This window comes from Dasypus novemcinctus, chromosome 3 (genome assembly GCF_030445035.2).
Source record: "Dasypus novemcinctus isolate mDasNov1 chromosome 3, mDasNov1.1.hap2, whole genome shotgun sequence".
Lineage (NCBI taxonomy): Eukaryota > Metazoa > Chordata > Mammalia > Cingulata > Dasypodidae > Dasypus > Dasypus novemcinctus.
This window is the reverse complement of record NC_080675.1, coordinates 147269164-147297119: the sequence shown is the minus strand read 5'-3', so window position 1 is coordinate 147297119 and position 27956 is coordinate 147269164. Positions and strand designations below refer to the sequence as shown.

At 42.2% G+C, this 27956-nt stretch overlaps 1 protein-coding gene across 24 annotated transcripts; it reads left to right on the top strand.

Moving 5' to 3' along the window:
• PARP6 (poly(ADP-ribose) polymerase family member 6) lies at window positions 1-27956 on the top strand. 24 transcript variants are annotated; one of them, XM_071214281.1, is made up of 24 exons: window positions 1-186; window positions 1329-1569; window positions 4000-4197; window positions 4880-4957; window positions 5670-5764; window positions 6241-6301; window positions 6541-6631; window positions 7077-7143; window positions 10943-11092; window positions 12052-12202; window positions 12798-12851; window positions 14276-14371; window positions 15010-15102; window positions 15730-15855; window positions 16771-16836; window positions 17760-17827; window positions 19110-19158; window positions 19404-19516; window positions 20260-20332; window positions 21045-21114; window positions 26457-26536; window positions 26922-26985; window positions 27161-27245; window positions 27581-27956. In XM_071214281.1, the coding sequence occupies exons 3-24, from the start codon at window positions 4195-4197 to the stop codon at window positions 27681-27683; spliced, it is 1836 nt and encodes a 611-aa protein (XP_071070382.1). In that variant the 5' UTR covers window positions 1-186; window positions 1329-1569; window positions 4000-4194; the 3' UTR covers window positions 27684-27956. The 24 variants fall into 24 exon arrangements, 16 of the variants coding, with proteins under 16 accessions (XP_071070382.1, XP_071070383.1, XP_071070379.1 ...); XM_071214282.1 differs by having other exon boundaries at window positions 1326-1569; window positions 19407-19516; XM_071214278.1 differs by having other exon boundaries at window positions 1326-1569.

The following is a 27956-nucleotide window of genomic DNA, read 5'->3' as shown; positions in this document are numbered from 1 at the left end:
GTGGCAGCGGGTGTCGCCGCGCGGGCGTGCGCACGGAGCTCAGCGCGCCCGTGGCGGAGCGACGAGGCGTGGGGGTGCGCGACCTCGCCCGCCCAGCCCCCGCCCCTTGGCCTGCCGCTCCGCCCCCGCGGGGCGTCCCGGGCCGCTCGTCCCCTCAGCGGCGGCCGCGCGCGGCCCGGGGTCGCCGTGAGTACTCGCGAGGCCGGCCTGTGGGGTGGCCGCCACGGGAAGGGGCGGAGCGGGGCGGCCGGGCCGCGGGTAGGTGCGGGACCCGCCCCGCCTCGGCCCGGGTGGATAAAGTGAGGGGCCCTCCTAGGCTTGTCAGGCTTGGTTCGGGCAGGGCGCTGGCGGTACAGCAAGGGCCCAGAGCGTCTTCTCTGGGGAGCTAGTCTTTGGGGTCTCCGGAGGAAACCCGGAAAAGGACTGTAACTGCTCCCTCCAGGGAGGCCTCAGGGCCTCTCTTACAAGTGCGGGTGGCTGAGAGGGTTTACCCGGCCAACCCTGTCCTTTTCCTCCACCGGGTACCCGCCGTAGCGCTAGCCCGCGGGAATCGCCCTTCCTTACACTCTTTGTTCTGTGGGCTAGTCCTTCTGAAAAAAGAGCACTCGGGCCACAAAGCCGGGGCGTGAGATCAGGGGATTCTTTGACCAGATGTAAAGTTGTTACCCCCAGAGGCGGCCATAGACCTAGGGAAAGACCTTTGTGATCCAGACTTGAGGCTTATTTACGTTAGATCTATTTCTTAGGCCAATTCATAAAACATTCTGTGTTAAACACTGGTCTCATAGCCACTCTGCTGCTCTGGGCTCTCTTCATGCAATCTGTACTGGGCCCCAGCTTCTCTGGAAAAGTTCCTTTATTTACCTCAGATAAACCAAATAGTTCCTTCTTGCTGAATTCATTAACAGTTCCCTTAATAGTTATAACCACATCACGTGAAGACTGGATGTGAATTAAGACCTGTCACCTGTGCCTAAGTCTCAGTTCCACTGTATACCCTTGCTCCTGACCTTACTTAGTTGCTTGACTTCCCTGAGCCTGAGTATTTTATCTATAACATGAAGTCTTTGAACTAGGCCTTCTTTGAGGCTTCTTTCTCCACATATCTGTAATTCTGTGAATTCCATGGCCCACCATCCCCCTTTTCTCACTTGACACCTTTTAAACCTTCTCACCTTCTCTCTGGAGGAGAGAACAGTGATAGTGGAAGAAGAGTGAGTCCATTTTACTGTAACAGGCTGGTTTGAAAAAGCTCATAATCTCTGAACTTTTTTCCTAGACAAGAAAAGCTCCCTAAACTACCTTTCTTCTTCTTGTGGCAGCAGCAGAAACCAAGCAGCAACAGCCCTTCAAGAGAGGCTAAGTTTTTCTTGATTTCCATGGTCACAAAGTCCTTGAGAGAGTTGATACTTTTGGCTTACGCTGCTATCATCCTATCACCCAGCCCAAGATGGGCCAGGCTGGACATTAGTGCCTCCTTCATTGAGATCAGCACCTGACTGTTTATTTTCGAATCTCACAAACTCAGCTCCCAGATCTTCATATCCTGGTTCTCAGCTGCCTTTGAAGGTGAATAGAATCTTGCTTTTTAAAAGTTTTTTCGTGTATGATTTTGTCTATGTGTAGAAATATTTCGGTTCTTGGATGTACCTCCCATTTGGCTTGAGGAGCCTCTTTGACTTAGGTATCCAGCAGAGAGTTCATTCATTCACCATTCATTCATTCATTTATTTACTCATTCAATGTGTGTTGAGGGACCACTATGCCAGGTACTGTTCTAATTGCTGAGAAGAGAGGTAGGAAAAGTGAAGTTCCTGCCACCACAGAGCTTAGATTCTGATGTGAGATAAAGACAATTAATGAACATTTGTATGTCAGAATATGGTGTGGAAAAAAATAAAGCAGGGAAGAGCTAGAGAGTGCCCATATGTGCTGTTTTTTATAGATGGTCAAGGTCACTTTGAGCATAGATGAGAGTGAAGAAGTAAGCCATGTGAATATCTAGATGAAAAGCATTCCAGGAAGGGGAACCAGCAGGTGCAAAGACCCTGTGGTGGGAATATGCTTGATGTGTTTGAAAAATAGGGAAGCTATTGTGGAGTCTCAGGGATACTCTTCCTGCTCACATTTAGAATTGACTTTCTAGAGATTGCCCCTGTGAGAGAAGCCTCTGACTTTTTTTTTTTAGATGTTTTATTATAAACTTTCACTTATACACAAAAGAGCATAATCAACCCATCATCCAGCTTCATCAGCATCAATAGTCAGCATTTTTTGTCACATTTGTTTTATTTCGTTTTTTCTTTCTTTTTTTTTTTCCCCAGGGGGCGGGGTGGTGGTGCTGGAATGGTATTTTAAAACAAATTCTAGATATCAGGTAATTTCGCCCATAAAAACTTCAGTTGTGATTTTCTTTTGCATATTGTTTTAATGGGTCAGGAAGCATCAGCTGGAGGACTGCTATAATGAATTTGCGCTGACATTCTGCCTTATGTTCCCATCCTCGAAGAGTCAGCAAGCTTAATTTGGTGTCTGATAGGCTGTTGGAACACAAAAGGATGTAGAACATTGTTTCTCAAATTTTGTCATGCATCGGAATAATGTAGCAGGTTTATTAAAATCCAGATTATTGGGCCTGACCTCTGGAGTTCCTAATTCAGTAGCTCTTTGGTGGGGCCTGAGAATTTGCATTTCTAACAAGTTTTCAGGTGCTACTGATGCTTCCCATTCACAGACCCCACTCTTAGAACTAGGGATCTAGAATTGTAAGTTTCATTAAAACCATATTAGAGATCAAGAAAACCTCTGAAGTTGAAGCAGGTTAGACTGTGGTTTATGCAAATCCAGGAAGTCCAAAACAGGGGTTCTTAACCTTTTTTGTTCCATGGACGCTTTACTAAGTCCACACTGTCCTGTGTATTATTTAGTAAATACATCACACCTGCACCAACACGTCCCCACAAGAATGTCGTTTTGAATTTAAGTTCAAGCTCATTGACCCCTTGTTAAGAACCCTTGGCTCTTAATTTTGGCTTCACAGTAGAATCACAGGAGTGCTTTTAACAGTTGATGGGATCTATCCCTGTGATAATGAATTAATTTGTGTGGGGCTGTGCAGTGGTGTGTATTAGAAGCTCCCCAGGTGATTGTGATCCAGAGAGTAACAAACACTTTTGAAGCTTGCTCTTAGAGTATATTTACCAGCCCCTGCCATTAAAGCTTTCATCTGTTTGACAGATGTTTTTTTTTTCTTCTTTATCTGGAGTCTTCAGTTGGGCTAAAAGTTCCTGGTATAGAGTTGGGGGTCCTGAGGATTAGAAGGGAGCAGGGAACCTGTGTGAAGGGCTAGGGGTTAGTGTTTTTCTGAGCATTTGTTGGGATTGTTATTGTATTTTTATTTAGGTTGTAGGTTGCTAGATGAGTCCAGGGCATTATTTTGCCCATGATAACTCAGACCTTGTCTACCAGAGGATATTTGTTGTTGGGGACTTTTTAAGTTAGCTACAATTGTCATGAAAAGACTTGTAGTGATAATGGTGTTGAAAAGATAAATCTGCAGAAATGACTAGGGGTGAAGGGTCCCCAAATAATCTCAGATCCTGATTCTTAACTCTGGTGGCAATTGGTACTGTGAAGAATATTTCAAAATGAAGTGACTAGACAGAGTAGCTAAGTATCTGGTCCTGGCACCATCACTTTTGACTTCAGAGGTTGATGTAGCATTTTCATTTGGAGTAGGAACTTGAGACCCTGCAGTCATCCCCAGGGTGGCTCCATACTTGTTCCAATCTCAATTTTCCAGCTTAAAGGGATGGCAGTGTCTTATGCTTTATAGTGCTTTCACAGTTCATTTTCTTTAAAGAACTACATGTACAAGAGTGTATGTACATGCATGCAAATATGTCTCTATATTATAAAAATATTTCCATAAACATACGCATGTGTATGCCACTCAGCTATTAAATGGTGATGAAACCAGCTGTTATTTATTTTCCACAGGACAGTGACTTGTTGCCAGCATCACAGCAGAGACTGGCATCCCCAGCAGATCTCCAGTCAGCCCCTGATATCGTCCCCTCCCTTGTCTCCCTCTGTGGCTTCCTAAATGCCCATCTCATTGGCATTGGTTCAGCTGGTGGTATGGAGGGGTGCTGCCTAGCACTGACCTGGGAGTGTGTGTGACCCACTGACCCAATGGTGAGAACTGACTACCCACATGGGATGAATGATCTGATCAGGGGGAAGATGGGACAAAGTACAGACTTTACCCTTTCCTGGCATTTTCCCTCTCACCCTTTTAAAAGGTAGTGTGGCTATTTGAAGTTAAAGGAGAAGGGACATGGAAATATTACTTGAGGGTTGTGTGTGTTTCTGTGTGCATATGTGTGTATATGAATTTTTTAGGAAAGGAAAGGGAAAGTTAAATACTTTAAGAGATAGAAAGGGATTGCTGAAAGAAGAGTGCTAGGTGTTCTTGGGAGTGGCCTTGGTAATGATCATAGGAGAAGTCAGCTTATTCTAGAACCCAGAAATATCTAGGACTCAACCTTGTCATTGAAGTCTTCGGTATCCCTTCCCTATAGCTACCAAGGGCCTCAGTTACCATACTGAGACTTAAGAAGGCCTAAATTAAACTCCCTATTGTTTTCTTCTCCATCTCACCAGTTAGAGCTAGGCCATAGAAATAACCTGATTCAGAATGAGCCTGAGACCCTTCCAAAGGGTGAGACAAAGGGTAGAAAGGGATTGGGACCTTGGTTATTCTTTCCCAAAGGACCTTATTCTACTCTTGAAGGGAACCTATTTCCCATCGTATCAATTCACCTCTTCACGTGGGATAACAGGGACATAACAAAGAGTTGTGTCCTTATTTCTCTAGGACATCAAAGGCCAGTTCTGGAATGATGATGATTCGGAGGGAGATAATGAATCAGAGGAGTTTCTCTATGGAGTTCAGGTAAGGTTACAGTTGCCAAGACCCATGTTAGATGGTTTAAATTGTTCTGGAGCAGAGAGGAGATGAGGATATAATGCTGGTGTGGCCTGAGCATAGTCTTAACAGAGGTGATCCATGTCCTGGCTCCTGCCATGTACTCATACCTGTCCCAAAGTAAACATTCTCTGTCCATGGAGGCTACCTATATACTCTTAGAAATAATTATTTTCTCAATCTTCTGTTAGTAGCCAGTAGGAGTCATTTCATTAATTAGGTTCAGATTAAAGGTTATTCTGCTGTTGATTCCTTAATGCCATCACTGCCCCGGTACATTTCTGAGCAAGAATGTCAGGGGCTCTCCAGGCGGAACCAGTCTGAGTTAAGTTCTATGTTCTTTGGCCTGTTCTCAGTTTTTATGGAAGGTATACAGAAGTATTCTGGCCAAGGTCTGAGAGGAAGAACAGTGAACTGCTCAAGCAAAGCCTGCAGTTGGTCTCCAGAAACTTGTTCAGAGTGGTGATGGGAGGGAGATGTTTCTGTCATTAAAATCCCTACCTGGGCCTCCACCGAGACCCCCTTTGTATAGGCATCTTTCATTTCCCCTGCTCTGCTACTGCTTGATTTTCCCTGTCCTAGTGTCTCTCCATGTTTTTATCTTTTTATCTCTCTCTCTTCCCCTCTTTCTGTCTTTTCCCACCCCTCTGCACCACAAACATTTTTGCTGCTGACTCAGGGAAGCTGTGCGGCTGACCTGTATCGACACCCGCAGCTTGATGCAGACATTGAAGCTGTGAAGGAGATCTACAGCGAGAACTCTGTATCCATCAGGTGGGATTCCATTTCAGGGGTGGCAAGGAAGCAAGCCACTTCTTTCTGAGTTGTTAAAAGGCTCTAGTTCTTTTTGTTATTGTTATTTGTTTTTTAATGGTGTGATGGGGGTCTGTTGACATTTATAAATTATGAACTTAATAATAGGGGGAGCAGCACGAACACTTAAGATTGGCTGACAGGAGCCAGTCGGAAAGTATGGCCACTTTTCTTAGAAGATCCCTCTTATCCTAGACCCCTCTAGACTGATAGTTTCTCCTTTGAAGCAAGAAGGGCTTCTGGCCTGGAGAAGGCCCTGATCATGTGAGTGGCTTAAGGCTGTAGCTAAAAGCCGAGATAGAGGACTACCTTCCACCCTTCCCTTCCTGCTCCCCTGTCCCAGGCTTGGTTCTCCCTCTTCAGTCTGTCTACCTCAGTCTCTGTTCCCTTCTTTCTCCCTTAATGAGTCTCACCTGTGGTCACCTGTATCTCTGTAGAGAATATGGAACTATCGATGACGTGGACATTGACCTCCACATCAACATCAGCTTCCTCGATGTAAGTGGTGCTAGTACCTGCCAACAACATGTCTAGCTGGACGTGTGGATTTTGTCATTAGGCCAGGAGTCTTGTTCCTGAGTGCTGTATTTGGAGCACATATTCTTCATCCCTGTCTTTCCTAGACCATCTACAGACAGTGGTGTGTACTGTCATGTGCATGTGTGTGTCATATGGGAAAGCTTCAAGCCCATTCCTCTCTTATGCTCAACTGGGGACTATTTCCTTTACTTTTTTAGGAGGAAGTCTCCACAGCCTGGAAGGTCCTCCGGACAGAACCAATTGTGTTAAGGTTGCGATTCTCTCTCTCCCAGTACCTAGATGGACCAGGTAAAGACAGTGACTTTGGGCAAGTAGGTGCTCTGAACATGGTCTAATCTAAAATCCTAAGCTACAAAAGATAGAGAAAACCTAGGAACAAAGCCCTTGGTTCAATCTACAGGTGTTTAGTGTAGGAGTTTATCAGTCTCCTGTCCTTGCTATCTTCATCCTCATCACCTGATAGCCATCCTTTGACAGCCTTCTTTGTTAATGAAAATGTTTTCTCTACTTCCCAGATGTCGTTTATTCTTCCTTTCTCCCCTCAACTTCTATTGAGGGTATTTAAAGTCAACCAGATAGTTCGCAGAGTCTACCCTTTGCCTCATATGCTTATGTCCTTAACCCTTATTGTTTAAAGTGCAGCTATTGTTTTTAGAATCTAAGCTTTTCCACTGAGCTGTGCTTTTGGATTTCTCCATACATACATACCCGGAACTTTCTCTTCTCTTCACAGAACCGGCAATTGAGGTTTTCCAGCCATCAAATAAGGAAGGGTTTGGGCTGGGTCTTCAGTTGAAAAAGTAAGAACTTTGATCTTTCCTGCTCATGGACATGTGAGAGAAGGAAAGGTGGACATATGTGGACCTTTCAAAAAATGTCTTTCTAAATTTGCCTAAGGACAGCTAAAATAAATTTGGGGAGGCAAGTTTATGGTGGTGGGCAGGGGAGGCTGTGGTTCTGGGGTGTATGGCCTTAAAGCTTCCTGGAGGTCGGAGGAGGGGCTTATCACTACTTAGCAGTTAAAAAATACAGCCGTGGTAATCAGAGTCATGCCAATCATGTTTCTTCTTGTGGTTTCTTTAGGGAGGGGCTCTAGGAGCTCAGATAATTTTAGTTCATTGAATGTGTTAAGCCTTTTGCTAAGTATTTGGTATAGAAAGAGAAATGAGGCACAGATTCTATCCTCAAGGAACTTCCAAATAGAGTCCAGTGGATACATGTTCTGAAACAAGTAAATATGTACGATTTAGAAAGAATGTAACAGAAGGGGTATCTCAATCTTGTGTCACATGGAGGACTGTGAATGAAAGGATGAAAGGGAAATGATGAATTGTTTTCAAGGATGGATAAGAGTTTTTTGTATAGACACACTTTGAAAGTGAATGACATTTGCAAAGGCATAGTCATGTGAAGCAGCAGGCATATAGAGAACTTCAAGTGGTTAACTATTACTAGAGAAAAATACAAGGGAAGAGTAGTAGGACCAAAACGAGAGAAGTAGGGAGGGATTTAAGTCAAAGAGGGCCTTGAGCTTTTACCAGACTGCAGACATTGGGGACCTTTGAAGGGTTTTAGGCAAAGAAAGGACATGGTCATATTTAGTTTTCAAAAAACCATTCTGGGGAAGCTGCTTTGGCTCAAGCAGTTGAGCTCCTGTTTACAATATGGAGACCCCGGTTTGATCCCTGGGACTTTCTGGTAAAGAAAGAAAAAAAGGTGTCCCAGATCTGCATGATGGGGTGCAAGCCCCTGTGCAGTGAAGTGACTCACCAAAAAAGATGATGATGCAACTAGACGGGAGAAAAACAACAGTAAAAAAAACATTCTGATAGCATTGTGCGAAATTGCGGGGGTGGGTAGGGAAAGGGGGAGACAGGAGACTAGACCAGTTTAGTAGGAGGCTTTGCTTTGGTCCAGGCATGAGATGATGAAGGCCTGAACCTAACGTGTGACCATACATAAGAAGGGAAATGAAAAAGAGAGATTTGGGGGATATAAAATCCCCAAGACTTGAAGACCAGTTTGTATATGTTAAATGTGGTCCTAAGAGCAGAGAAATAATGGAAAATTACTCCCAGGTTTCCAGCCTAGATGTCTGGCAAAACTGTCATACCACCATTTTAAATAGGAATATTAGAAGAAGAGCAGATTTGAAGAATTCAGATAGATAATTCTGTTTTTGACCTGTTATTTAAAGGTAACTTTGATTATAAATGGAGGTGTGGATTTGGTGCTTACAGGAGAAGTTAGGGTTGAAAATGTACATCAATTTGTGGGTGGTAATTGCAACCAGTGTAGAATCTGAGAGATTGCTAAGGGAGAACATGATAGAGTGAGAAGAAAATAAGATCAAGGGCAAACACCCTTTAATACCCAGACAAAATACTCAAGAAGTCAGTAGGACATTCATACGGAGATGAGACACTGAAGGTAGGTCAGAGAAGGAGCAGCAGTATGTGAAGAGAATTGTGTCCTAGAAGACAAAGGGGGAGAGTTTCCACAAGAAGGGCTTGATTGGCAATGTCAGATGCCAGTGATGACAAGTAAGAGGAGAACTTAGGAGTTTCTGTTGGATTTAGCATCAGGGTGAGCAATTTTAATGAAGTGGTGAAGGTAGGAAACAGAATGCAGTAAGTTGAGAAGTGAGTGGTAGGTGAGAAAGTAGAAACAATAAGCATTGATTGAGATACTTGAATGAGGATGGAAGAGGGGCAGAAAGGTAGGTAGACTGAGGTGCAGGAACTTGAAATTTTATGTAGGGGGGTGGGGGGGTTTAAGGGAACCTCTTATATTTTTTATGTAACTTTTTTTGTAATGTACAAAAAAATATAATTTACAAAAATGATGGGATAGGGGGTGGGGAGTGGGGTATATGGGACCCTCTTATGTTTTTTAATGTAACATTCTTTGTGATCTATTAAGTTTAATTTTAAAAGTTTAAAAAAAACAAAACAAAAAGACTATCCTCTTCACATAAGAATTTCTAGTGAACATTTTCCAATATTGTTCAATGCTCATCACATTAAAAATATTCTACCATATGGAATTGGCCTATACTATTTATGGACCACCTGTCTTTAGCCATTTCCTCAGTTTTCTTAATGATACATAATGTTTTATTTAATTTTAATGAAAAAATTTTTATGACTACAGGTGTAGATTTACAGAAAACCATGTAGAAAGTGTTAGGTTCCCATATACCCCTTCTGGTATATTCAGTTTTAACTGTTTTGTATTAGTATATTTTCTCTTTGATCTGATCTATAAAAATCTTCTGCTCAGTAGTTAAAAAAAAAAATTTACGTAAGCTGAAGGAAAGGAACTGACAGAAAAGAGGGGATGGTGATAGAGCAAAGTCCCTGAAGAGATAAGAAGGGCCTGGGATCTAGAGCACAATAGAGAAACTGATCTTGAATAGGGGACCTTGTCTCCAAAGAATGGAGGGATAAGGTAAACATGGAAATGTAAGTAGATTTTGTAGTAGAGTTGGAAAAGTTAAGGGAGCTCATATCTGATGGCCTTAGTTTCTCTATAAAGAAGAGTGGTTATTGGTTATATGTGAAGATGGGAGTATAAAGAGGATGATAAGGGTTTAGAATAATAGTTTATGGTAATGCTAGAGATAGGTGAAAGAATTGACGAGTCTAATAGAGGGAAGAGCTAATGCTGGAAACCATGAATTTGCAGATATAATTTTACTCTTTTGAGAGGACTGGTACCCTTTATGCCCCTATTCCTTTTTCATTATTGACAAGTCTGCACCATTCTCAGTATGGTGATTCTTGGCAGTAAATTCCAATAAACTCACAGCCTTTGTAGACTCACTTTTTTTTTTTAATAATTTTTTTATATAAAATTTTTAGAAGTATTCTTTTTTTTGTTGTTTTTTTAATATTTTATTTTTTTATTTCTCTCCCCTCCCCCCGCCCAGGTGTCTGCTTCCTAAGTCCATTTGCTATGTGTTTTTTACTTGTCAGCTTGTATTCTTGCCAGCGGCACTGGGAATCTGTGTCTCTTTTTTTTGTTGCGTCATCTTGGTGCATCAGCTCTCTGTGTGTGCGGTGCCACTCCTGGGCAGGCTGCACTTTTTTTGCACTGGGCAGCTCTCCTTACGGGGCACACTCCTTGCACATGGGGCTCCCTTACACAAGGGACTCCTCTGCATGGCAGGGCACTCCTTGCAAGCATTAGCACTGCGCATGGGCCAGCTCACCACATGGGTCAGGAGGCCCTGGGTTTGAACTCTGGACCTCCCATGTGGTAGGCGGATGCTCTATCTGTTGAGCCAAATCCGCTTCCCGTGTAGACTCACTTTTGAGATCTCCCTCTAAAAATAAAGCATATCAGAATTTTTCTAGTATACTGGGCTAGGTAATGGGAGTGAGTATTTATCCCCTTACCTTCAAAAGGTACTCTAGGACAGTGTATTTCCATGTGCTAAGGTCATATCAGGGGGATCTTCAGATACACATTGCCCCACTACAACCAGCTTTGCAGTCCTTAGATCTGAATTTTAGATTAGTTGCCTCTTTTAGCCCTTGTTACATGAGCAGCTTCCTTGCCTGAGCTTTCCTAAGCCTGATCTCTTTGATCCCTCAGGATCCTGGGCATGTTCACATCCCAACAATGGAAGCATCTCAGCAACGATTTTTTGAAGACCCAGCAGGAAAAGAGGCACAGTTGGTTCAAGGCAAGTGGTACCATCAAGAAGTTCCGAGCTGGCCTCAGCATCTTCTCACCCATTCCCAAGTAAGTACTCCTCTAGAAGCTGATCAGATCACCTTAGGCTTGTCTTATTCCCCACCCCACCTTCTTGGTTTCCTCAACCTGTCTTTTCCTATCCTCTCCCTTGCTCCTCTGAATTCTGTCCATTTGACTACTAACACCACCCATGTGTCCTTACCCTTCTCTTCCTGACCCAATATTCATACTTTATATAAAACACAGTACCTCACATCTGGTGTGTATTTGGAGAAATGTGTGCTGATCTCTCCATCTTTCCTTCCTTTGGCTGTTATCCTTATCCCCCAGCCTAAGGAGGAACAGGTACCAACTCCTCACTCTTATGTAAGGGTGCACTGATCTGTTATTTAGGCACTAGAAATAAATATTGCTCCATTCTTTGACCCTAGGACTACACGGTTTTTATTTTGTTTTTGTTTTTGTTTTCTTTCCTGCTGCCTTCTGATCTTCCAAGGGCAGATGAAAACCCAGGTGCTAAGCATCAACTGTTGAGTATACTCAGCTAAACAGATGACTTGGGATCACAGATTTTGTAGATTCCCGGGCACCATCATTCAGACATGAGGCAATTTGGGATGTAACTATTTCTTGCCTAGGCGTGTTTAGCATTTAATAAAAATAAATAAATATACACTGAGTAAATGAAATAGGCATCCTCCCTGGAGAATCATCACACACCTTGCCTAGATGCCACACAGAGAAACCTAGGCTCTGCCTCTGCCCACCCTCTATGGTCTCAGTCTGAAGAATGCACAGATATAAAAATCAGGTTCAGATATGTGATCCACTTGCCTTGATAGTGTTTTAAGATCCAGGGAACTTTCCTCAGGTAGGGGTTCCTCTTTGGCATATGTCATTTCAACCACTGTGGCCTAGGACCCTCTTATCTCCAGTCCTCTTGCAGGGCTTATATTGAAGTTATATGTCATAGCTTCTCTTTCTCTTTGCTCTCTCTCTCTCTCCAGATCTCCCAGTTTCCCTATCATACAGGACTCCATGCTGAAAGCCAAACTGGGTGTACCAGAGCTTCGGGTTGGGCGCCTCATGAATCGTTCCATCTCCTGCACCATGAAGAACCCCAAAATGGAGGTGTTTGGCTACCCTCCCAGCCCCCAGGCAGGTCTCCTGTGCCCCCAGCACGTGGGCCTCCCTCCCCCAGCACGGACCTCTCCTTTGGTACATGGACTGGGGAAGGTTTGACTTGGGCATCAGGAGGGTGGGAGCAGAAACATGGGAGTAAAGCTTCTCAAAATGGGATGGGAATGTAGTTGTCCAGGCATCATAAATTAAACCTACTCATGTACTTTTAGTAGGTAAAGTGGAACACATTTTTTGGTAATTGAAAACTTATGTCAAACTGTCTGGCAAGTAGTTTTATGATAATAGGCCGTGAAGTAGAGAATCTGGGGATGGGCATCCCAAGGAGATGTAATGTAAATTGTAGTAGGTCGTGGGTCTAGGGATTTGACTAGGTGGTCACCTGCTACACTAACCCATTCCACCTATCTCGGAGCAGAGTCAAGGACAGATGAGCCCTTTTTCAGAACCTTTCCAAACAAATGTCTAAAGGTCTTTCCAGCTTTTGGATTATTTAGGCTGATCTAAATGAGGGCTTAACTACTTTAGGAGCATTCTAGATAATGGGTGTGAGTAAGGACTCAGTGTGGCCCAGATTCGTGGGAGGCTTATGAAGTCTTTTTACTTTCACCAGGTCAGTGGTCACTGCAAAAATATCCCCACTCTGGAGTATGGCTTCCTTGTCCAGGTAATCAAGTCCAAAGCTTCATTCCAAAGCCTCCCCCTCCAGTTGTCTGACCCATCCAATCTCCTACTCCCAGCTATTCAGTCAGTTAATAATTTCCTGGGTTACGCCCCCAGAACAATACTAAATGTTGTGTGAATAGGAGAAAAGAGGGCATGGTTCCCATCCTTAAGAAGCTTACCGCATTATTAGGAAGAAAGCATTCACAGACCACTTAAGATCTAGTGCCAGGTACAGCACTGCAAATTTTAAGCCTACAGGTATCAAGACGATAGAGAGGACACTAATTACAGTCCTGAACATCTTCAGTCAAGTAGTCTTCAGTCTTCCTCAGAGATCTTTTTTTATTGCTCAGCCACTACTGGTTATTTTCTTCTTCTTTTTTTTTTTTTTATAAAAAATTTTTATTGTCTTTTTTTAAAAAAAAAAAGCATTTACTTCTTTTTGAAATCTCTGCTCCCTATACGTGCTTTCACTTTTGCATCTCTATTCAGACCTCTCTTATGCCATTCTCTCTACCAGCCTTCCTTCCCATATCTGCCTATTGCAGTCAAGCCTGAATAGCTATTTTTTCCATAAAATGTTCTGTGTTACATCTGCTGTATTAGCTGGATGTGATCTCTCCCCTCACTGAACTGTTATGATGCTTTTGTTGTATATGGCACCTAGGTCTCACATACCTTATGCTGTCTTGCATTGTGTTAATAACTAATTTGTATACATGCTACACCTCCCCTGTTGGGGTATAGCGTCTTAGAAGTCAAAGACAGTCTTTTATATCATCATCATCCAGACCTTTCCCAGAGCTGGGTACCTAGGAGGTATTCATGTAGGTCTGTGTTAAATGAACAGCAAAATCCTTTGCTGTCTCACTGCTAGCCCCTATAATATGTGAAAGAGAGGAACCTGATTTAAACACAAAGTATACCTGATTGAAAAAGCCATGTTAAGACCATCACAGTAAAAATACTTTAGGATATTGCTGCAGGAGCTTTGGCTTTGTGCCGCCTTTTCAGCACAGGGTTCTTCTACCTGTGGTATTGACCAATGGACAGACCAATTGTTTAGGTAGTTGAGATGGCTTCTCAGGTCTTCCTGACATCTAATCATGGACCAAATACTCACCTGCCCCAAAGGGACAGTCTGCAATTATTACTATAAGTACTGTTAGTTTCATTAGTACCTGTTAAGGTGTTAGGTAATAGCAGTGGGGCTTTGATCCAGTTCTTCTAGATCTAAGGCTATGGCTCTAATTTTTTTTACTATACTATACCTTCTTAGCTCTGTCGTTAGACTATCAGTTTAAGTATAGGGCCTAGGCACTGGGCTGGGAGGGAGGAGAGTTGCTAGAAAAAAAGATTATTTCCCACATCTGTGTCTGTACTTCCAAAAGACTTACTAGAATCTGTTCCCTGTTCTCTCCCCAGATCATGAAGTACGCAGAGCAGAGGATTCCAACACTGAATGAGTACTGTGTGGTGTGTGATGAGCAGCATGTCTTCCAGAATGGGTCTATGCTCAAGGTATTAGCTCCTACTCACTGACTTTCTTCCTTGCGTCCTCTGCCAAAGCCCCTTCCTCCTCATTTCTTAGTTTTTCCTTCATGGGTTTATGGTAAAAGTAGAATTCTGTTCACACTCTCTAAGTAATAATTGTTTTTCTCTGAATCTCAGCAGTTCCATTTGAAGAGATGAGAATATTTTTAGTATTTTTGAAGACACACTCCCCACCCAGACTTTAAAAATAAGTATCAGATATTGACCAAGATAGTTGATATAAGATGCTGTCCTCCAGGAACTCCCAAGTCTAAGTGGGTAGACAGATGCTTAACTAGAAATCACAACATATAACAAGTATATAGAAGAGATAAGAATGATGAGAGATAAGTGTGGGAACTCGAAGAGAACAATCTTACTAGCTAGGGCGGTCAGGGAAGGCTTCAAAGAGGAGACAGCATCAACTCTCAAGCTTATCAGTAAATCATTTTAATTAAGACTTCTCTTATTTATAGAAATAGTTTGCCCCTTACATAGAGGGACCCAAATTCCTCCCTTGTTCTAGAGGTGTCTATGGTCAGGATGGTCCCTGTCTCCCCACACCTCCTTCTTATTGCATACATTTTTCTCCCCCACCCTCCATCTGTTTAACATGGCCTATTCAGCCAGCTGTCTGTACTCGTGAGCTGTGTGTTTTCTCCTTCTACACACTGGGGGTCATGTCTGGAGCTGCAGAGGAGGTGGCTACTGGAGCAGAGGTATGGAAGAGGGAAAGGTGGCTGGGGAATTGAGATCAAGAAAGACAGGGGAATCCAACAGTTTTACTTCTTGGAATTTAACCTTCAAAAATGGTATCATCTGTAAGGATATTCTCTATCATATTATTTGTAATAGTAAGAAAATGGATACAACCCATCTGTGATGGTAGGAGTGTCTAAAAGAAGTTATTGTACTTCCTCACAGTGGAAATACTATGAAGTTACTGTTTATGGATAGAAAATTATAACATGTTAATATAAAAAAGCAAATACAACAGTATATATAATACAATTCTATTTTTTTTTAAACTGCCTATGTAAGAAAATAACTATTTCCACAGGGAAAATGTGTGGAAGGATATCCATCAAACTTAAAGTAGTTACCTGTGAGTAATGAAGTTTGAGGGTGGGGGATGATTTTTACTTTTTCCTAAATCACTTTGTTATTAAAATTTTTATAATGAACTTGTATTTTCTAAGTAAAAACCATAAGCACACTTGTTTTTAAAAAGAACAGCAGGGAGAAATGCTTCAGACCCCAGATGGTAGAGCTGTGCTGGGTACTATGTGACTCCCAATATTGGGAAATCATTTCCCATCTGCTCTCTTTCTCCCTTTTCTCCTAAGGTGGTGGATCTGCTGGTGGCAATGTGTAGGGCAGCTTTGGAGTCCCCTAGAAAGAGCATTATCTTTGAGCCTTATCCTTCCGTGGTGGACCCCACTGATCCCAAGACTCTGGCCTTTAACCCCAAGGTATAGTTGCCTGGAAAGTAAATCAGAGCTAAGAAGTAGAAATGATAAAAGATAGTGAGAGACTAAGGGCTGTCATTCCAATGTACACAACAGTTTGAAATAAGGAGCAGAAGAGGGGGAACTCTTGACTGTGATATTGCAACTCTGGAAAGGCAAGAGCCTATGGATAAGGGTAGCAGGGTCATTATAGGGTTTGGCATAGATGGTGCTATAGCTTTCCAGGTCTAAGAAAAGAAAGCAGCCCCTCCTGAGTGGAAATTCCTAGAGCGGGAAAGAAGGCACAGCCTATGTCTTGGGAACTCTTGAACCTAAGGATTTAGCTCTTTCAGTGAAGAAATAGCTAAGTTTGTCAGAATAAGGGGATAAAAATTCAAATGATTTTTATCATGCTAGGGAAGAATAATAGCTTTGGAATCAGACAGACCTGAATTCCATTTGAGGTTTTGTTACTCCCTAGCTGAATGGTGTTAGACAAAGTCACTTAAGCTTTCTGAAACTCAATTTCCTTATCTGTAAAAAGGGGATAATACCTACTTGGTGGATTGTTACAAAAATGAGATGATATATAAAGTACCCAGAAAAGTGCCTGTCTATTACTGTAATTGCTATGTATCAGGCACTGTTGTAGTTTCTTTACATATATTATTTAATCCTCAGAGCATCTCTGTGAGGGTGGTAGGTATTAGTATCTTCACTTACAAACAGTGATGCTGAGGTTCTGAAAGGTTATGTAACTTAACAGTGGTACTCCCAGCTGGTGAAAGAGAACAAGCATGTGATTTCAGAACTGCCTGACATTAAAGCTTCTATTCTTACCATTACATACTTCTTTTGTACACCTGGCCCTCCTTTTCTTTACATCTTACTCTCCACTTTGCTTCATCTGCTTCTTTTCTTCCCGTTGATTCTGTACAGAAGAAGAATTACGAGCGACTTCAGAAAGCTCTGGATAGTGTGATGTCCATCCGGGAGATGACCCAGGTATTTTGCCCTCTGTCCAGCTCAGGTGCCCTCTTCTGCTTGGAATTTGTGGGAATGGGATGAAGATTTAGAGATGCTACTCAGTTTCCTCACTATATATTTTTTTGGTCTTCCCACTATAACTTCCCAATGCTCGTTCTTTGTGTGTTAGGTTTGTTACTCCTTTTTCTTCTCTTCACTCTTAATATCTCTGTTGACTTTTGTGGCTAATTGCTTCACGAATTGTTCATATTTAATGTTTTCCCCATAATTCTTAGGCAATTAGGGAAGTGAGGGAAAGACCTCTGCCCAGGGTTGGGATGGTGAAGAGGGGGGCTTGAAGGTAAAGAACTAGACCCAGGGGCCTACGTCTTCTGTCCTTCTAGGGGTGGGGCAGCCACATGGAGCAGTGACCATCCTATGATTCAAGGCTGTCCCTCACCAGACTTCCCCACCCCTCGTCTGCAATCTCTGCATGAATAGACATTCATTTGTACTCACATTTACAGGTGGGCCTCATCTCAGCAACTCCTATGTATCATGGTTCAGGTTGACATATAAGATACACCTAGAAGGGGTGATTTGCTTGACAGAAAGAGTCCTTATTTTATGTACAAGTTCTACTATAGGATTACTTAGCCTCATCTTTCTGGGACATTGATTTAATTTATTTTTTGATTTACAATCAACTATTAAGGGCTGTAGGAATTGCATAAAATGAGGGAGACCCACCTGCATGTTGTTCTGTAAGCATCTTCGGTCATTTTCATATTTATGAGTCTTTCCAATCTGATGGGGGCACCTTACGGGTGGGAACCCCATCTCCTCCTGCCCCACGTGGCCTTCAGTGCCAAGCCCTGGGCCCTGATAGTCTGTGGAAAGTGATAGTCTTTGGAAAGCTCCCACCTCTCATTTGAGATAACCTTATGGCCATTGTCTTACAGGGATCATATTTGGAAATCAAGAAGCAGATGGACAAGCTGGATCCCCTGGCCCATCCTCTCCTGCAGTGGTATGGATAGAATGACTCATCCTTCCCTAGGCGGGTACTATACATGGAACCTACACCTTCTCTTAGAGGTGGTGGACTCAGCATCCTTCCCAAGTTGTAGACATCATGGCTGCTTTCTCTTGGGGTTCTGTTAATACACTTTGTTTAACAAGAACTCAGAACCTCTAAGAACCCTCAAATTCCAACCTTATGCTTCAGATTCTCTTTAGATGTTTCATGTTTCCCACTAGGGCTTTGAGTGTTCCCTGCATATATGAATTAACACTGTTTATCCATCTAAATTTTCTGTGCATTCACAGAGGTCTGTCTATCCCTATCACTCCCTTTTTCCCTGTCTCAGGTCCTTCCCTGATGATGTAGAGTATCCAGAGCCTTGAGATCCTGTTATTCCCTTCTCCTCGCAAAGATTCTGACCATTCCCTACTGCCCTTCCTTCCTGATCTTGATTTCTCTTCTATTTTTCTGACATCCTTTTCCCCTTCTAGCTTGCCTCCCTCTTCCTACTCAGTCTTTGACATCAGTACTTTCTCTGTGCAACAGCTTCCTGCCTCTTAGCACAAGGAATGGCAAGGCATAGGCCATCCAGGGTGACGTTCCAAGTATAAGGATAAGGATAAGGTATAAAAAGACAAATTGTATCTGCTACAGGAGATAATGCTCCCTTGCTGAACTCCCAGTGTTCTGTGCCTTTTTCTTCCTTCCTCTGAGTTTAGCTGGAGTACAGCCCAGTCTGTTCCTGACTCCTCAGGAAGTTTGTTCTGTTTCTTGTTCTGGTTTCTTCTGTTTCTTTCTCTAGCCCAGACATTAGCATTCTCTCTGTTCCTTCTTATTCTGAAGAGCCTTCAGGCTTCCTTTGAGCTCAGGCTCAATGGCTCCCAAGCCCCAATCCTGAGTCTCTAAATCCTAGTTATAAGTTGTCATCGTCCTAATAAAGACCTCTTCTTTCTTAATTTTTTTGGTAGCTGAACTCTTTTTCTTTTTTTTTTTTTTTTTTCCTTTCCTTAGATGCATAGGATCCAACCTCCAACCCCTTTCTTTCATCCATTGTTGAATTCCCCAGTAACTAGTTGTTCTCTGGACAGTAGCTTTTCTTTTCCATTTTTATATACAAGCATGAGCACCCATAAATAAAGTCCAGATAGTCGCTTGGACATGTCACACCATTCAGACAGCCATGGAATCCTTGCTTTTTCTCCAAGAGGGCAGAGAAAGCTGCTTTTTTGTTTAGGATGGCCTAACCACACACTGTTATATCCTTTTCCTTTTTTCTCTTTCTTCCCAGGATCATCTCTAGCAACAGGTCACACATTGTCAAACTACCTCTCAGCAGGGTAAGTGACTGTTTTCCCTCCAAACTCTTTAAACTTCTGGTGAGTGGTAGGTCTGGGCACCAAACCAGCTAATCACTTCGGTCCTAGGCCTGCCTGGAGGGCTTTGTCCATCGTAGTCTTTGGGCCTAAGCATATTTCCCTTATCCATAGTTAGTGCAAACTTGATTTGTTCCCTAACCCCAACCTTTCCCTCCCTGATCTCGATTTCTGCTCTGTTTTCCTGACCCCACCCCCACCCTGGGCAGCAGCTGAAGTTCATGCACACCTCACACCAGTTCCTCCTGCTGAGCAGCCCTCCTGCCAAGGAGGCTCGGTTCCGGACCGCCAAGAAGCTCTACGGCAGCACCTTTGCCTTCCAGTGAGGGGATTAGGGAGGGGGGCAAATAATATATGGGGATGGAAGGGCAGATGCCCTTGAGGAATGTGAGTCTGTGTTCCTGATGTCCATCAACCAAACAACAAATATTTATTAGATGCTATTGTGGTAGGTGCTATAGAGAATAAAATGATACATATGACTTACCTTTATTTGCAAGCTATTTATGAAGTCATTAAGGAGAAATGGCATTTACATACAAAAAGATACAGTTGAAGGGACAGATCAGAGGGGATAGGTGGATGGAAGAGGATAGGCATGAAAGCTATTTTGAAGGAAAACCAGCAGTTTATGCCTAATTGTGGAAGGGGAGCAAGAGAGAAAAAGTTATTAAAGGTCAACTTATAGCAATGGTACCCTTTCCTTAAAATAGAATGTAAGGTCAGGACTAGAAGACATATGCCAAATCAATGATATGTTTGAAATGAATTTGAAATAACAGGAGAGCAGGCAAATGAAAATACTGAACCAGCAGTTGAAGATTTAGGATGGAACTAGCTATATTACAGAAGAGAGGATGGGACTGGAGATGAAGCTCTAGGGGTTAGCCACACACACATATCTTGCATGCCTATGACTCTGTCCATGTGCATGTCCATCACTAGGTGGATCTGTGTCCATCTTCATGTCCTGTGTGGATGAGAATAGGTTGGAGGGGCAGTCTTGGAAGCTACTCCTGGGAACCTCATACTGTGAAAAGACATGTATTCTTCCCTGCCTTGCAGTGGGTCCCACATTGAGAACTGGCATTCGATCCTGCGCAACGGGCTGGTCAATGCATCCTACACCAAACTGCAGGTGAGATGGTGCCCCTTTTCCCTTCCTTTCTACCCCCTTCCCATCCCGCTCAGTTTTGAGGAAGGCTGCTATAAGAGTACTCAGCTACCTTTGCCTCAGCATCCTCAAACCTAACTTGCCTTGGGAGCTTACCTAAAGAGAAAGTTGGAACTATGTATAGAAGGAATGTGGCTGTTGTGTATTTGATGGCAGGCTGTGTTTTTTGGTGGTTTGGAGAATGAGAATGTAGCAATAGGCAGGAATATGGAATTGCAGGTGCAGTCACTGTGATGAATTAACCTATTAACTGACAGAGCTTTCTGATTTATGTAGCTGTTTCATTCAGAGAGTTGATGTGGGAGACTTGCTCCTTTGCCCTGAGAAACTCTTTAAGAAGTTGTTATTGTCACTCCTTCTAGCTACCTGTTCTGTAGTTCCTCTTTTGGAATCTAAATATATACCAAGGCCTGGGGACAGGAGATTGGACCCTAAGGAATGAATCTGTGGCTCTACTATTCATCATTCTCCATGGCATAGTATTTCATAGACAAGGGGGTTAACCTGCATCCACTTTTTGGCCAGTCAGCTTTTCTCCACAGTCAGTTCCTAGAGTATCTGAATGAGTCAGAAGGTGGATGAAGGGACAGAGGGCTGGATAAGCCTTGTGGCTGCCGAATAGACAGCCATGGGAAGGCCCAGGCTCATATTGCTCATCCTGGTGTTTCCCTGCAAGCTGCATGGAGCAGCCTATGGCAAAGGCATCTACCTGAGCCCCATCTCCAGTATTTCCTTTGGATACTCAGGTAAGAAATACTCTCTGGTCACCTTGACTATTTACATTGCATCCATTTTGTGAACACATGATTTGTGCTGTCTCCTCCCCCATCATAGATACCTGGTTTATGTCAGCTCTCTTCCCCAGTCATGGCTACATATAGTCTGTCTGTCTCTCCATTTTCTCATTAGAAATTTAGATACTTTGCTAAATGAGGCCAGTTATTGTTGTTTCTTTTAGGCAGTCCTCTTCTCCTCAGGGTTTATTTTATTCATTGTTGGGGCTTTACTCTGGGCATGAGTTAGGAAGTAATGGGGAGATGAAATTAGGCTTTTTGCAGATCACATTTTTGGTGTTGACAACAGCCTGTTATATATATCACGTGTGTGTACGCACACATGCACCTGTATTGTGTGAGTTTGTGTGTATATGAATACATCTGAAGGCTTGAGTCTCTTCCATTGAGTCATATCTCTGGAGATACTGTTCTTCCACCTTTTTAAAATTTAAACTGTCTATAATCACATACTATCATAGTAGTCATATTGAATTCAAGAGAAAGCATTTTATTCCAAAGATAAGGCATTGGCAAGGCCAAGATTCATATCAGAAAAAGATAAGAAAAAGAATCTGACTTAAAGCTCTCTGTCTTCCACGTTCCTGTCTTAATTTCTTTTCAGTCTGGTTTTGTTCTCGTTCCAAATAGTTTCTTTATAAGAGATATCCATCATATGGTTGCATACCCACCAGATGAAAGGAACTGAGGTCCATTCTTTATAGATTGTTAATATTCTCTTAATTGTATGATAAGAAAATACTGGCTCCAGAATCACAAAGAACTAAAGTATCTAACAACAGAATAATCCAAACATAGTAGAAAAAAGGGTGTAATCACTAAAACCAATGAAATAAAAAACAGGTACAACAAATAGGATTAAAAAAAAGGCCAAAAGATGGTCCATTTTAAGAACTAGGAAAACCAATAAAATCTGATTAAAGAAGAAAACAGGCACAATTAAATAATATTATGAATGGAAAAGGGAACATATCTAAAGATATAGCAGAATTTTTAAAACTAATAGAATTTGGTCAACTTTATGTCAATGCTTTGAAAACTGACAAAATGGACAAATTCTTAGAAAAATAAAGACTCAATAAAACCCATTCAGAAATGGAAATCCTCAATAGCCCTAAAATTATGAAAAGAAATAGAAATGGTACTTTAAAATTTTCCAAAAAAGAAAAGTCTATAAGTGAATCTTAAAGCAAACTTTGAAGGAACGGATTGTTCCAGTCTTTTTACAGAATCTTTCAGAGAACAGAAAAAGATGGAATTGCAAATCACAAAAGATTGGTAAATTTAAGTATTAAAATTTAGAACTTCTTTCCGTCTGAAGACACCTTAAAGAAAGTGAAAAGACAAGCCACAAGCCAAGAGTGGACATCTGCAACACAAAAATTGGTAATAAAAGTATATAATTTAAAACAAAAAAGAAAAACGTAATTTAAAAATTCTTGCAAATCAATGAGAAAAACACAACCCAATAGAAAAATGGGCAAATAACATGAACAGGAATTTCACTGAAGAATATATGACCAATAAAATGTGAAAAGCAGCCCAACCTATATTACATTTGGAAGAAAAATCAAGGCTAAAATGAGTTACCATTTTGCACTCATTTGGATTGGCAAGAAATCTGATAATACTTCTGATTATACCAGAGGTTGTAGATCAGTGGGATCTCTTATATTGCTCATGGGGATGTAAATTGTCAGAAGCACTTTGGAGAACAATTAGAATATTCTTGTTCTTGTGACCCAGTAATTTTATTCCTGCCTTTGTGCACCCAATGATGTGCATGTGAATGTTCAATGCAATACCATTTGTGGCAGCAAATATTTGAAACAACCCAAATGTTCATCAGAAGAATGGATAAATTTTGATACATTCTAACAATGGATTATTGTTCAGCAGTGAAAATGAATGAACGTCAGTAGCATGTAACAACATAGAAAAATCTTAGTAATCTGTTAGTTAAAAAAAGGCAAGTCTAGAAGACTATGATACCTTTTTTAATATTGTTGAAAAAATTGTTAAGATTCATGAAAGAACATTTTTATTTTGTAACTAATATACTGCACTGATGCAAAGTGTTAATAATAGGGTGGTATGTGAGAACTATGTATTCTATTCATGAATTTTCTGTAAACCTACAACTTCTCTAATAAAAAAATTAAACGTATTATATAGACACACAAATGTGATAAAACTAAAGAAAGAAGAAGAAGAAGAGAAAGCCAAAGGAATGATAACGCAAATTTCAGGATAGTGATTACCTCCCAAGGGGAGGCAAGTAGTTGGGATAGTGTGGGAGTGCATGGTTAGATAAAAGTTTTGTATTGTCTTAGGACTTGGTTTTAATTCTTGGTTGGTTCTGTAGGTATTCATTTTCCTATTAAGAAATGATACTGTGTCATGAACCAATGATTTTGATTAATCCATTCACTGTAAGTACCCAATAAATACTTATTGAATGAATGGATGCATCTTACTCTATTTGCCTGAGGTCCAAAGTAGGGGTGAGGGTAGTTTTTTGTCTTTGTCTAGGTTCCTTAGTTATTATCTCTGTCCTACCCAGTCTGATTCCTCTGATTAAGCTCCTTTTACTTTCTGAGTAGTGAGATTCTTTTGACTGTTTGGTACCCACAAGAGCCTTCCTTCCTGTTTTCGCCCTTTTCCCCCCATTCCCCCTTTCTCCTCTCCCAGCCCTTTAACTGGCCTTCGTTTACCACCAAGTACCTGAATAACTTTAGCCATCAGATGGAGTCAGAAATCTCTATTGACTTCTTGTCTTTCTTCATCACTTCATTGATTGCATAAAAACATATGAAGTCATATGCTATGATCTAGCCCAATTTCTTAGTACTTTACAGATAAGACAGGGTCACATAGCTGTGAATAGCAGAGCTAGGACTGGAATCCAAGTCTCCTGACTTCTAGGCCAGTGTTCTTACTACTTTATTGGACTGACAAAAATAGACTGTGTTTAAATAACTGTTTCTGAGGATATTATCAATATGTGAGACTACAACAGTGGGTAGGTATGTTTGTAAATATTCCTCTAATTGTAGTTCCTCTGGCATTTTGCCATTTCTATCTTGCACATTTCCTTCTACCCCACTTCTCAGATTTTCTGCTCTTTCTTCCTCAGGGTGCCCACAGCCTAGTGGCAATTGGGTGCCCTTTTGGGGTGCAGGTAGAGTGTAAATGAAAAGCATCCGTTTGACTAGTGGACCCTCCAATGTCTTGGCTATAGTATGCAGGTTTAAATGAGGGACAGTGGGCTGCAGTTGTTGCTTAAGTGGTTGAGCACCTGTTTCCTACGTACAAGGTCCCAGGTTTGATTCCTGGTATCTCCTAAAAACAAATTAAAAAAAAAAACAAAAAAACCAATTCTCATTGGGAAGTGGATGTAGCTCAGTAGTTGAGCACCTGCTTCCCATGTATGAGGTTCTCGGTTCAATTTCTGGTGCCTCCTAAAAAAAAAAAAAATGAGGGGCAGTGACAAAGGAGACAGTAAACTCCATCTGTGCGATTTGCTTAGTCCTGTTAGGAACTTTTGGTAAATATGTACTCTGGTCTCAAAGCATCCAGGGACCTATTACTAGCCACCTTTTCTCAGGGTCTGGTCTCAGGAAACTAGAAGAAGATTTTGGGGTCAGTATGGACAGACAGTGTGCAACAGGATAGGGATGGGATAATATTTGGATTATATCATAAGGGCCATCTCTAAGACCAGCCATAGAAATCAGATTGTTCTTTCTTATCCTCCTGTCTGCCTCTTCTGGGATAGAACCTGAATAGGAATTTCACTCAGAATCCTGTCGCTGAGATACCCAGGCTGAGAAGGTCATGAAGTTTGGATGCAGAGCTGAACCTAGTTAAGGGTTATGGCGAAGATGGAAACAGGGTGGTGAGTGTCCTCTAGGAGGAAGAACTTGGCAATTTAAGCCTTGAGACTCTTATTGCTCTGAGTTTTGTTCAGTTCATAAATCTGTCATGAAACTTCAGTATAAATGTGTGATGAATTGACAGCTTGAGCAGTGGAGAATGCCAGTCCATTGATTATCACCCCTCACCCTTACATCATGACTACCAAATAAACTACAAGTTGAAGCAGAGTGGAATTAGTGATAGAAAGTTCCAGGGTGGAGTGATGAGATTGGGGCCTTGTTTAATGGTTTACTTATTACTGCTTCTGGCCTGTAATGACAGCACTGTTTCCATCCTCATCCATCTCCCTTGTACCCACACACCTGCAGATTCATCTCTCCCTGGCTGAAGGCCCATCCTTGGGCCAAAAAGTTGGGAGTAGGGGTACACAAATACTCTTTTATATCTAAATAAGAGAAATCCAGGTTGAATTTATAAATGATATGAGCAGGGCTAGTCAGCGGGAGGTAGGATGTTAGAGCGTTTATGGATTTAGATAGGATAGAAACTGAAGGGAGTTGAACCTTTTTCTCAAGACAGGGAAGACTTTCTGAAGGAAGTAGAATTCTTCAAGATAGTTGCCATTGTGATTTGTGAAAAATTACTCATCACTTAATTGCTGTATTTTCTCCCATGTCTTGAATGACACTGGTCAGGGTTTTCTATGGAACTTTGAGACTAGAGCAGATCTGACTTGCTCCGCTTGCTTCCTCTTTGCTCATTTCACTCAGCCTTGGCATTTGATACCCAGGTGTCTCACTCTTCTGGGCCACTCATTTCCTGACTCTTCATGTGTCATGCCCTTGTCCTATATTAGAACCCTTTTGTGGTTTCATTGCTTTCAAGATAATAAACTCTAGTAGCCTTAACATGGCCTACAAGGCCTGCTTGATCTGATCATTGTTCACCTCTTCCACATCATCTCTTGCCATTTCTCTGCCATTGACTATACTCTATACAGACTAAGGCACTGTGCTTTGTCTTTCCTCCAGGCCTTCAACATCCCATTACCTCTGCCCAGAACACTTCTCCCCTCTTCATTTAACTAACTATTCCTAAATCCTGTAGTTATCAGCCTAGCTGTCACTTCTACCAGGAAGCCTTCTCCAAACCCCTAGGCTACATTAGTTCCCCTTCTCTGGCTCATACAGTGCTCTATATCCTCCCCATCACAATTCTTGTCATACTGTGTTGTATTTACTTGTTCCTTACCTGTAATCACCATCAGACTAAATCTGTGAGGGCAAGTATCTTATTTGTTTTATTTACCATTGTATTACCAAGCATCTAGCTCAGTGCCTGGCACATGGTAGGCACTCCAATAAATATTTGATTAATGAATGCGTGAATGAACTGTATTTGTTGTTCTGTGACAGGAATGGGAAAAGGACAGCACAGGATGCCTTCCAAGGATGAGCTGGTCCAGAGATATAACAGGATGAATACCATCCCCCAGGTATTATTAATTGGCCCTGCTCTAGTGAGGCAGGACCCTTCCCCTGGGACTAGTTTAGGCTGCAGAAATGGGTGAGGCAACAATTGGGAGGAGGTGGGTGGTTTGAAGGTCATTTTAAGGAATCAGTTATGTTCTACATTGAATACAGTTCCAGTCATTTGTAGCCCAGTCCTAGGTATGAAGGCAGAGACTGAGTTCAGATTCAGTAATACAAAAATGTAAAGATGAAAGCTGTTGGTCCAACCAAAAGCAAATTTTGGGAGGTGGCCATGAGTCCAGGATATCCCTGAGTCCCACCCCCAACCATCATCAGCTAACCAGCTTCTCCAGGGAAAACTTTAATGGTCTCCGTGGCCCTGCTCTCCTTTGTCATCTTCTCTTCCAGACCCGATCCATTCAGTCGAGGTTCCTGCAAAGTCGGAATCTAAACTGTATAGCACTTTGTGAAGGTAGGTAGCTCACCCAATCACTTTTTCTGACTCTCCAACCTTTATTGTGGTGCAACTTTGGCACATGGTTCAGCCAAGCATGAGGAGGGAACTGTTGAAACATTGTCTTCCCTCCCCTAACTGAACTCTGTTACTTAAGCATTAAACCTATGACTTCCAACTCCTTTCCTCTCAGTAATTACATCTAAGGACCTCCAGAAGCATGGGAACATCTGGGTGTGCCCTGTGTCCGACCATGTCTGCACACGGTTCTTCTTTGTGTGAGTCCAGGAGGGTATCCTGGGGTTTACTCCGAGGAGTGAGGGTGGGGATGTGGCTATGTATAACTGCTGGGAAAGTCTCTTTCTCTTATCTCAGATTTGTCCCTGGCTCCCTGAGTGGAGCTGGCACTGAGACTTTCCCTTTGGAGAACCAAGATGGTATAGATTGGGGTCTGCTTAGAGGAGGCCAGAGAAGCTGAATCCCTTCCTTCCTAAATAGTAGCCAGAAAAGGTTTTTGACTTCTGGGATGGGATGGCCACACTACTGAATACAGTTCCATTGATTCACATTATTGCTCTCCCTTTTATGCTCACACTTGCCCTATCTTTGGCAGATATGAGGATGGTCAGGTGGGCGATGCCAACATTAATACTCAGGACCCCAAGATACAGAAGGAAATCATGCGTGTGATCGGAACTCAGGTTTACACAAACTGAGGGGGCCCCAGCCCTCCTACCACCCCGTTCCCCCAGGATCCATCTGCCCTCATGGAAGGGCTCAGGAGCAGCAGGTGAGGCTGCCCTAAGGAATCGAGGGGCCATTACCAAGGGGCAGGAAAAGGATAGAAGAGGCGGCCTTCATGGTGGAGATTGACCCAGGAACCACTCCACATTTGGATGGCCCAGACTGACTCCCAAACCTTGATTTTCCCAGTTGACTTCACCCTGTTTGTAAATAAAACAATAAAATGGAAGGTGCTGTGGACTGGA